General features: G+C 41.4%; 1 protein-coding gene across 1 annotated transcript; it reads right to left on the bottom strand.

Annotated features, from left to right (window-relative positions):
- Window positions 1-437: 437 nt before the first annotated feature.
- Window positions 438-11,765, bottom strand: LOC135523795 (guanine nucleotide-binding protein subunit alpha-13-like). The gene is made up of 6 exons (XM_064950706.1): window positions 11,317-11,765; window positions 10,540-10,766; window positions 3,328-3,378; window positions 3,023-3,223; window positions 2,766-2,900; window positions 438-2,543 (listed from the first exon to the last, which is right to left on the bottom strand). The coding sequence occupies exons 1-6, from the start codon at window positions 11,597-11,599 to the stop codon at window positions 2,307-2,309; spliced, it is 1,134 nt and encodes a 377-aa protein (XP_064806778.1). The 5' UTR covers window positions 11,600-11,765; the 3' UTR covers window positions 438-2,306.
- Between the last annotated feature and the right edge of the window lie 527 nt (window positions 11,766-12,292).

Genomic DNA, 12,292 nt, shown 5'->3' with positions numbered 1-12,292 from the left:
GCTTTAGCAATTTTGACAAACACAATGGATATGTTGCTCTAAGAGATGTGTAGAGTAGGTAGAATCTTATTTAAAATTATTTACAGCTGTAATTCCTATCAAAGGTGCTTCCACCAAGCATTAACTCTGGGGTGTGAAGACAAAAATGAAGATATCACATATTCATTTAGAAACACTTCTATACTTCATTCAGATTGGAAATGTGGAGCAGGTTGTGTAGAGCAGTAGGAAAACAATCAAACGTAATGCCTTTTTAGATTTAATTTTAAGGCAGCCTGGTCAGAGGATGGAACTCTTCAGTTCAACTGAACTTGAGAAACCTTAGTTTAATCAGGCCTTGGGGAGTTGAAGCATGCACACAGCGGAGGCTTCTGGTTCAGAACAAGTGAACCCCTACTTTATAGTCTATGGTGTGAATGAATGACAAGTCACTTCGGTAAAGAAATATGGTTTTATTTTAACGGTTTAAGTGGCATTAAACAAGGAAGAACGCTGATTGTTAGAAAAAGGAAACATGTCCATAGTCTGTTCAATGACAAGGCAAAGTGTGAAACAGCAATCAGAGAATAATCATCTGCCCATTTTTTAAACAACCATTTACACATGAAAGTAAACCAAGTGTTTTATATTACAACTAAGGCATCAGGTGTCAGTATGTACAAGGCCAGAGCCAGAGAGGGACAGTGGAAAGACAGTTTTCCTCTAGCTACGGAGCTGACGTGTCTATCACAGTTGATCCTTGTACACATACGGTGAAGGCACAGTGTGATTTAGCAGGAGAGAAACGTTACAGCGCTGATCTGGAGTTAGCCTCAAGCTGTCATTCAGCACTATAAAGGTGGCAGATTTTACAGTGTCAGCATACCTATACACATTAGGACAGTATACACACACACTATGGTCATCAACAACACAGGTTACAGTATAGACAGGAAAGAAACAAAAACATTTCAACTACAAATTGGAGTCAGTCTGTACAACTATAAACATCAAACAGATGGCCAGAGAGGCCGTCTAACGCAACACACATCCCTTTACAAGGGCACCAATGGGAGGGGAGGAGAGGGAGGCGTTATAGAACGTTCATATAGGAATTAACACGCATGTATGGCTCTACCTGAAGGTTATATAACATTTGCTCCCCAAATGAATGCAGCCCAGGGTCTGAGACACAGCCCTCTGCTCTTCTGGGTTGTATTCATTAGGGCACACTGTGGCAAAACATTTCAAAACATTGTGCCATGAAAAAAAAGAAAACAGCCGTTTCTTATTGGACAAGTTCAGATAGTACCTCCCCGTTGCAGCCCGTTTCTTCCAATTCGTGCCTAAAGAATACGTCCAAGAACAGGTTCGCACAGAAGACATTTAACTAAGAATCTAAAGCTTTAACCTGGAGTATCCAATATAGACATGGGTTATTCAAATATTACCCTATGAGGTATGGAGTACTGCTGGTTCTGTTCTACCTGATAATTAATTGCACCCACCTGATGTCCCAGGTCTAAACCAGTCCCTGATTAGAAGGGGAAAATTGAAAAAAGCAATGAAGGGCCAGATTTGAATTTGAGGGGTCTCGACAATAGACTACAGACACAATAATGACATTTATACAATGGTCTCCATACAACCCTGAGATAACAATATTAGCTAACCGTCACGCCAGCCTGCTGCAAGTGTGTGTGTCCTTACAGCAGAATTACAAGTTAACCATCAGGGAATAGGAAGGCAGACATTTAACTGTATACACACACACACACTGGAATGTAGGTGATCAAGGACATGATTGATTAAATGATAGTTTACGCAAATACCTAAGGCTAGACAGGTATACACAAATAGCTCAGTACAGATTAACACATGCACGCACGCACACACACAGTGATTAAGGGTTATTAAGATGTTGTATGAAGGCGTTATGGTTTCTCCATCAGTTAGTCACACAGATCAGTGGAAAGGAGAGGGGCTATGACAGCACGGTAGGCATCAAACTGACCCAGGGACAGAGCTTAGTATCCAGCATTCAATCATGTCCCTAGCCAAACTGACTTCAGAGCAGTCTATAGACCATCCACTCACCACAGGGCAGTAAAAACCAAAATAAAAACATCTAAACAGAAGTAGAACGTCAAGGTCCTCCCCAAGGCATGGGTGTCCTCAACCAAGTCCTCTTAAAGTCTGGTTTATTGCAGGTCCTCTTTTAAAGGTGAGAGGTCCTCAATCAGGTCCTCTTTTAGGCAGGAGAATAAGTCCTCTCTGGGGACCTCTCAGAGGCTGGTTTTGCTCAGGTTCTCTCTGGAGGTCATAGTTCACTGGAGCATCAGCTGTTTGAGGTTGTCATGAAGGATAGTATCCTTGACATCTCGGAACACCAGGCGGATGTTCTCTGTGTTGATGGCCGTGGTGAAGTGGTGGTAGAGGGGCTTCTGTGTCAAGTCTCTTCTCTTCTCCCGGAAACAGTCAACTAGGAACTTCTGGACGTCCGGCAGGCTGTGGTCCGGCCCCGTGTACTCTGGGAAGTATTTACTTAGCGAAACATTCAAGACCTGCCGAGAACAAGGATCAGCCGAACAGAACATGGAACGTCAGTACAATCAGAAGGTTGGTTTGGACTCAATCACAATACTTGACATCAATATATTTCTCTCTGAAAAGCTATGAGCCAATTTTCTTCAGTGAGGACTCATGCGAGCAGGGTCCAATCTACTCAAGGCATCACTATCTTAGGTAAACGAGTTTGTGATTACGGGGAATGTGACTGTACAGACCTTCTCCTCCAGCAGGTCAGTCTTGTTGAGGAAGAGGATGATGGAGACTGAGAGGAAGACTCGGTTGTTGACAATCGTCTCAAAGATGTTCAATGACTCTCTCAGCCGGTTGGTCTGCCTGTCCTCCATCAAGACCTAGAACACACAGAGGATAAAAAAATGAAATAAATAAATTAGGTAGTATGCCAGTGAGAGAGAAACAGAGGGCGTGTGTGGTAAGCGTGTTCAGTGTGCGTGCATGTCCACTGTGTGTGTACCTGGTCATACTCTGAAGAAGACACTAGGAACAGTATGGAGGTGACAGAGTCAAAACACTCAAACCACCGACGTCTCTCTGAGCGCTGTCCTCCCACGTCCACCATCTTGAAGGGAATACTCTTGATCTCAAAGTCATACTCATGAATGCCCTTAGTGGGCTTACGGGCTAGCAGGACGTCATGCTGGGAAGGGATGTAGCTCTGGAGGAGAGAGAGGGATGAGTGGAAGACAGGAGAAGAGGATGGGGATGTTAAGGAGGCAGAGTGATTTATGGAGGGAAAGAGGGCGAGGGAGAGAAACTCACCGGCTCCCCGAGCTTCTCCACATTGTCCAAGAAGTACTTAACCGACTCACCCTGAGAGAGGAGAGAAATGTGTTTTAGCGTCATTGTCAATCCTTCTAATACTCAGATTATGTACACACATCAGCCTAAAACTGCTGCATGTGAGTGAGTGTACTACAGTGGTAGGGCAACTAGATTCAGCCGCGGGCCGATTTGTGTCGGAGCGAATGGTCGGAACTCAATTATAATAATTGGAAAAACCACATTGACCACAAAGCCTAATTTTTGATTATGTTTGAAAATAACAATAATGTCATACTTTGATTTCATTGAGCACGTTTACATGCATACTAATAATTCGATATTAAGCTGATTATGGAAGTAGGCAGATTATGCAATAGTCACACAAAACACCTTACTCTGCTTATCTTGAATTGGCAAAAAGGTCAAAAAAATTGAAGTGAACCTACGCCAATTAAAACATAGTTTTCTGAGCAATCTTTCAAATGATTAGGGCATGTAAACACCCTAAAACGGCGTTCCAGAAGTATATTTGATCTGCGCGTGCGCTAGCACCAGCAGAGTGAGCCTCCCTCTTCAGCTCAAGTGTGTTTGGAACAACTGAATGTCTGGGTCTGAGAAGTAGTTTTCACAAACTTTATACAGTGCATTGGGAAAGTATTCAGACCCTTTCACCTTTTCCACATTTTGTCTTTCATTTAAGAATGATGTTGGCCACTGTCTTCTTGAGGACCTTCTATGCTGCAGACATTTTTTGGTGCCCTTTCCCAGATCTGTGCCTCGACACAATCCTGTCTTGGAGCTCTACGGACAATTCCTTCCAACTCATGGCTTGATTTTTGCTCTGACATGCACTGTCAACTGTGGGACCCTATATAGACAGTTCTGTGCCTTTCTAAATCATGTCCAATCAATTGAATTTCCCCAGGTGGACTCCAATCAAGTTGTAGAAACATCAAGAATGATGTAAACAGGACACAACTTAGCTAAATTTCGAGTCTCATAGTAAAGGATCTGAATACTTATGTAAATAAGGTATTGGGTTTTATGTTTTATACATTTGCACAAACTTCTAAAAACCTGTTTTCGCTTTGTCATTATGGGGTAGTGTGTGTAGATTGATGAGATTTTTTTAATATTTTATTTATTTTAGAATAAGGCTACAAAATGTGGAAAAGGTCAAGGGGTCTGAATACACTGTATGTACAAACTCAGAATCAAATATGCTCACATTAGGTCTATTTTTATTTGTGGGAAAACTTGGGAATAGATTTAATCAATTAAACAAATTGGTAGCTGAATTCCTGGTAATTTTAGACCAAACCCCCACCCCCCAAAAAACCAGGTTGGCCACATGATACCAACCCCTTGTAGTGGAATGGCCTCAAGTTGCCAATCCCTGTAGTGCATCCATGTGAAGTGAGCATTCGTGTGCCTGTATGTGTGTGTGATGTGTAACGGAGTGTGGGTGTGTTTTCCACCCTGTCCTCATGGTCTGGTGTTGTTTCTCAGTAAGTGGGGCGTGCCCAAACACGAGCCTGCACAGCCAAGACTGGCTCACATTCCAGTCTGAGTGTGTGTGTTAGAGCATGTACTCACTCTACCCCTGAAAGCTACAGAAATGTAAAAAACTATCTATTCTTGTGTCTTTGTGATGATTAGATCACAACTGTGTGCGTGTGTGTTTTACTGTAAACATTCGATAATAACACTAAACGCCTTTTATCTTTACAACTCACCTGGCCTGAAAAACCTGTCTGTGTGTGGTAGGCTAAGATTACAGAGTATGTAGAGTTGATCAAACCAGAGCTCAAGTGTCTGTCCATACAGGCAGAATACTTTATTTTTTAAATTTAACTAGGCAAGTCAGTTGAGAACAAATTCTTATTTACAATGACGGCCTATAAACATACACACAGGCCCTGTGCTACTGGAACCAGTATATCATTAGACAGATGGCCTCAGCTACAACCCAAAAGTGAAACCTAGGCACACGACTTGTTTTTTTCTGTAACAGATCCTGTCTCCCTTCTTACTGTAAACACACACACACGCCAGAATTCCTGTTAGGAAAATGTGGTGCCGAACATCTGATCGGCAGCATTTTAATTTAGAGGACATTTGAGAAATTTACCGGACCCATATGCATTGGGTGCGTAACCTGACACCCACCCACGGTGCTCAGAATGACAGAAATCACATTTAGATTATGGCTAGGCCTATTCATCTTAACAGAACATGCAAGTTGAGGATGCAATGGCGTGTGTCCTTACCGAATTCCGATGCGCACTTTGAAGATGTTAGAAGTTATTTACTTTTCCTGTGCCAAGACAAGTAATAAACAGCAAAATCACTAGTCACTATGTCAATCTATTATTGCCCATAGCAGAAAAGTTTACCTATTCTATTGGTCAGCTTGTCGTACTGTGCGAGAAAGAAATAGCCAATTCCAAACAGACTCTGGGACAGTTGTGGGACGATAATTCATACAACCTATGATTCTTTTTTCTTTAAAGCAATGAATCTGATGTAATAGACCAGAAAGTTTTGCTTAAAATGTTGATAAACAATTATTTCTCCACATTATAAAGCGCAGCAATGTGCACTAGGCAATACGCACCCTAGGCAATACGCACCCTAGGCAATACGCACCCTAGGCAATACGCACCCTAGGCAATACGCAACATGCAAATGTTGGTTCCATAATGCAATTAGCAGGAAAACACTTGTCAAAAGCGCATTATACATGTCAGCTGTTTCCAAGGACAGTGACGAAAATCAGTTAGAGGTGAGATCTAAAGATGCAGAAATGAGCATAGATTGCAGCTTTGGCTACTGGACAACGAAAGAAAGTTTATTTGAAAACAAATGAGAGAAATAGGCTACTGGTTTCAATGGCATATGGAAGTCTTTATAAAATAATTGCCTCCATGTTTCTATGGTCGGGTTTGACTTTGAAGCAAGGTAAGACATGCCTCATAATGACGTAAAACATTCAGGCTTCAAACAATTAAGTATACTGTATGTTTCCAAAATGCATACTGCCTCCAGCTCATTGCAAAGTGGTGTGATGCACTGAAGCCTGCATACATCCACTTGAATGGTGAATGGGAAGCACGCTTTAATTACCAGTTGACATTTTTTGTTGTTGTTTTTAGCGCTTTTAAAATCATGGCTATCAAAACTTAACACACAATTGCATTTAGAATTGTTACACAATGATTGGGCTTATAAAAATCACGTTTCACTCCAACAGCCAACGAATGAGCTGTTTGAGAAGCTGTAGCAGCAGGAGCTCTCACGCTGTCCTGACAGATTTCCGCTCATAACCTCTATATGCAGTGCACTACAAAAATTAACCTATAGACCGATAAGCATATGACCAGTCAAATGCATTTCCATCGACTGGTACTTCAATCAATGAATAGGTTAAAAAACATTATTTAGCAAAGGGATTTTTTTCTTTCCCGGACAATTGGCTCGCGGCAGTTTTATCGATCATATTTTCATTTATAAAAAAAAAAAAAAAATGGCCAAAAGCCTGCTATCACCAGCTGACGTTAACCCTGACACACACCCACACACAGAGAGTTATAAACACAAATTGTTACATCTCAGACTGACTTCCCGGCTGTCGATGCCCCCTTGTGTGATCGTAATGCCCCATATTTTTTTTTATCCATCAGAACATTTAGCTTAAAATGTTAAAACATTAGGCTATTTCTTCACATTATGAGCACAGGAATGCTTAAAATTGCAGTAGACTATAAGCGTGAATGTTCCAAAATGCTATTAGCGGGAAAACACTACTCTCCAAATCTCCAAAGCGCACAGCAAATGCGAGATGAAAATATCCTTTAGAAATTTAGAAAGGTCTAAAAATGCAACAACTAGCATGGGTTTTTAATATGACTAGGATTGTGTCTGTGGCTGTCATTGTGTCTGACAAATGAAGTTTTTATAAAAGTATCCCCTTACACTCCTATGGTCGGAACACAGTAAGACATGCCTCATTGTCATAAAGTGTATCTCTTGTCGTGATGTGTGTTTTGTCCTTTTGGTCGGCCGTCATTGTAAATAAGAATTTGTTCTTAACCGACTTGCCTATTTAAATAAAAAGGTTAAATAAAAAAAGTATTGACAGCTGTGCCATATAGCAATAGAGTTGGGAAGAGATTTTCGATGTACCGATTCCATGGCATATGGTTTATGAACTGATACGCAAAACGACACTGTATTCAAAACTTGAGTTTTTAACTTTAAAATTATTATACAAAATTCTTGCAACGAATGTAGCTTGTTTTTGGTCACAGGTTCAGGAATGGCTGAAGAATTGCAACATTTAAGCCAACTCTGCAAATAGCACTGCTGGGCGATTTAAAAAGTTAGTCAAATTGATCAATAATATAATAACTCTTAGCAAAAATGTTTCTTTAATTTACAATATATAGAAACTATGAGAATAGAAAGGTTCAGAACTTTAGTGAAACATCACAGCACAGTTGAAATATATATATGACAAACAAATCAAACCTGGATGATGTTCAGAAATAGATGGGAGGGGTTGAAAGTAGCTGGATGGGACTAAAAACAAATCAAAAATAACTATTGTAAAATTGATATAGTATGAATAAGATGGAAGTAGAAGCCTCAGTGTTGTTTACTCCAATTAGGGGAGGGGTGGCCCTTAGCAAGATGGCGCTGACAGATAGGGCTCTGCTTCTAGCTCCTAAGAAACCTTACAAGCATTTCGCTACACCCGCAATAACATCTGGGAAACGTGAATGTGACCAATAAAATTTGATTTGGTTGGGTTAGGGGAAAACAATATATAACCAGTCAGAAGTTGACACACCTACTCATTCAAGGGCTTTTCTTTATTTTTACTATTATTCTACAATGTAGAATAATAGTGAAGACATCAAAAATATGAAATTACACATGGAATCATGTAGTAACCAAAATATATTTTATATTTGAGATTCTTCAAAGTAGCCACCCTTTGCATCGATGACAGCTTGGCACACTTGGCATTCTCTCAATCAGCTTCATGAGGTAGTCACCTGGAATGCCTTTCAATTAACCGGTCTGCCTTGTTAAATGTGGAATTTCTTTCCTTCTTAACGCGTTTTAACCAATCCGTTGTGCCGTGATAAGGTATGGGTGGTATACAGAAAATAGCCCTATTTGGTAAAAGACCAAGTCCATATTATGGCAAGAAGAGCTCAAATAAGCAAAGAGAAATGACAGTCCATCATTACTTTAAGACATGAAGGCCAGTCAATGAGGACAATTTCAAGAACTTTGAAAGTTTCTTCAAGTGCAGTCGCAAAAACCATCAAGCGCTATGATGAAACTGACTCATGAGGACCGCCACAGGAAAGGAAGACCCAGACTTATGGCGGCAGGTAGCTTAGTGGTTAGAGCATTGGGCCAGTAACCAAAAGATTGCTAGATCGAATCCCCGAGCTGACAAGGTAAACATCAGTCGTTCTGCCCCATGAACAAGGCAGTTAACCCACTGTTCCCCGGTAGAAAACCATTGTACATAAGAATTTGTTCTTATATATATATATATATATCCCATTTAGCAGACGCTTTTGTCCAAAGCGACTTACAAGTCGGCTGGGGCCACTACTTTTACATATGGGTGGTCCCAGCGGGAATCGAACCCACGACGCTTGGCGTTGCAAGCGCCATGCTCTACCGACTGAGCCACACAGGACCTCTTAACTGACATGCCTAGTTAAATAAAGGTTAAAAAACGTTACCTCTGCTGCAGAGGATTAATTATTTAGAGTTAACTGCACCTCAGAAGCTGCCCCAAAAAAAGCATCAGAGTTCAAGAAACAGACAGAACTGTTCAGAGGAGACTTCATGGTCAAATTGCTGCAAAGAAACCACTACTGAAGGACACCAATAATAATAAGAAACTTGCTTGGCCCAAGAAACACAAGCAATGGACATTAATGAGTCCAAATATGAGATTTTTGGTTCCAACTGCAGTGTCTTTGTGAGACACAGATTAGGTGAACGGATGATCTCCACATGTGTGGTTCCCACCGTGAAGCATGGAGGAGGTGGTGTGATGGTGCTTTGCTGGTAACATTGTCAGTGATTTATTTAGAATTCAGCAAGGCTACCACAGCATTCTGCAGCAATATGCCATCCCATCTGGTTTGCCCTTAGTGGGACTATCATTTGTTTTTCAACAAAACAATGACCCAAAACACACCTCCAGGCTGTGTAAGGGCTATTTGACCAAGGAGAGTGTTGATGGCCTTGCCCCTAAAAATCAAGAGATTTCAGGCCTGACACTTATATAGCTCCTTGGCATCCTGTAAATCTGTCTGTCACTGCTGTATTGCTGCTATGTCACTTTTATGTCAGTGTTGAATGCAGCCGGTACAAGGCTTTGAGTGAGTGTGTTCTACCTGTAAGCAGATCAGCATTCCAGCACAAATCATACTCGATCTCACCAGCAAACAGCTCACCAATACTCAAGTATTTTTCTATCTATAGCTTGTTCTCCATGTTATGGTGAGCCAACCTGTGCTATTTGGGATGCTAATTTGATTCGTTCCGACATCTCTTAACTTCTTTCTTTTTAGTTTTTGGATTATGTGTGCATTGCTTGTATTGCTAGGTATTACTGCACTGTTGGAGCTAGAAACACAAGCATTTCACAGCACCTGCGATAACGTCTGCAAATCTGTGTACGCAAACTTTGACTGAATGTTATCAGCATTTATTTACATGACCCCCAACTCATTTTCTCATGGCTCTTCCTTGTTCCTCTGCAGCAGACAGAGTGGGCATTACATCGAACACAATAAAAAATTACAGTACCGATTCGTAATACACAGAATCATGATAAAACCTCAATACATATCGCAGCAGTACCTAAGTATCTTGATAATATTGTATCGTGAGGTCCCTAGCAATTCCCAGCCCTAGTGTGTGTGTTAGGAAAGACCAGGTGTCAATAGAGGAGAGCTGAGGTCAGCACAGCTAACAGACTGACGCACGTGCAGCTTGAGCATCCGACACACACACCAACCTCACACACATGCAGAGAGAGACATTGAGAGACAAGGGAGGAAGCAGCCGCAAGTCTCTGGTCTCTACTCAGTTTCACTTTCACTTCAGCTCAGCCAGTCTGCAGAGGCCTGATGAGTCTGTGTGCATCTGTGCATGCGTGCGTGTACTGACCAGCTGGAACTCCCTGCGTCTGTCGTAGGCGTGTTGTATGGCAACGTCAGCCCACAGGGCCTGGATGGAGGGCAGGTACTTGAGGAACACGCTCGTCTCCACCTGGCCGTGCACCATCATCGAAGATCGTGTGTCAAATGACATCACATTGTCTCCGTGCACCTGGTTGTCAGAGGAACCCCAGGGGATCTGAAGCTTCTCCCGTGCATCCACCAACACACGCACACCTGAAGGGGAGAGATAGGGTTTAGAGTTAAACACACACAGGGGTCTGTGGCCCACAACCCTATCTGACAAGTATCAGAAGGCAACAAGGCTGATTTAAAAGAAGTCTTTATGTTTGAGGATTTAAACTACAGTTAGATAGTTTGGTCACTCTGGAGGCATGTTACACCACTGTTCAAACGAAACTGAAAAAAAAAAACCTCAAAGAATAACGTTAGAGGAGTTGAATTTTAGAGCTGGCTGTAGGAAGTCATATTTTCTCAAGTATATCTGATTTAGTTAGTCAGTTATAACGTAAAATTGCCATTTTATATTAGAAACGGCGATACTCCCACACTAGTCGATAGTCACCAACACGGGCGTTCCTCCACTAAACGGGGAATTTGTATTTCTGAAGCTAAACCCCATACAGTAACAGTTAGCTAGCTAATCTGCTGCTAACTTCGGATAGCAGCTCCATTTATAAACATAATGGAAACTTTGCCAAACGTTAAGAATGTTCATGTAGCTTTTTCTTTTAGATATAGTCCCGTAGACTTTCTTCCTAGTTACCTTTGATAACATTGCTGTAAATTATTGCCCGGAACTCTTCTCGAGCTTGCTGGTCGAAGTCCTGCCCGTGGATAATCCTCATCTGTTTGAGGAAAGTGGACTTGCCGCTCTCGCCCGCGCCCAGTAAAAGTATCTTCACTAGTCGTTTCACGTAGGTTTTGTCCCGGGAAATACTTTTGTCAATCGCCTTAGATTTCCTCAGCTGTTCCACCTCGGTGTTGGTAAGCAGGCAAGCGGGGAAGTAGTGGTTTAGTACGGATCGGGTCGGCAGGAAGTCCGCCATGTTTCAACCAGCTTCATCGATACACGGGAGAGAGTTTGCGCGTTCACGTGAGGAGCGCGGAAACGCTACTGTCTACTCTACACCATAGAAATATAATGCTTTCTATGTAAGTACACACTGGCTGAGTTTACACAGGCAGCCCAATTCTGATCTTTTACCCAGATTCTGTTGCAAAACGTTTAGTAACGGAAGGAAACGGAACGAAATGGGGAGGGACCTACTTGAAATTATTGAAAATGTTTGGATTAATGATTACACCGCTGTATTGGGCTGCCTGTGTTAATGTTCACACACACACACACACACACACACACACACACACACACATAGGACCAAGCCTTTGGGCAAGCCCCTATCTTTTATATAACCAAAAAGTGTGCTTTGAATGACAGTACAGTCTACAAATCTAGCATATAATGCCTTTCTTGCAAAGCAAAATTAATACATTAATTTCATCACTTAACCATGTGATTATTCTTTTCATTTTGCCCTGATAAAACTTTTTTACATCATCATTTAGACCACTTTTTTTAACCAAAGTTGACCAAATTAAACAAAATAGCTGTTCCTAAAATTATAACATTGAAATACCATATTATTCACATCACATCAAAGCCCTGATTTAACATTTAACAGAACAATTCAACACTGCCAAATTACAATCATGACTTGATCATGAATCATTTAGGCACT

Source organism: Oncorhynchus masou, chromosome 31 (genome assembly GCF_036934945.1).
Source record: "Oncorhynchus masou masou isolate Uvic2021 chromosome 31, UVic_Omas_1.1, whole genome shotgun sequence".
NCBI lineage: Eukaryota > Metazoa > Chordata > Actinopteri > Salmoniformes > Salmonidae > Oncorhynchus > Oncorhynchus masou.
The sequence above is the reverse complement of the archived record's forward strand: the minus strand, read 5'-3'. Positions and strand labels throughout refer to the sequence as shown.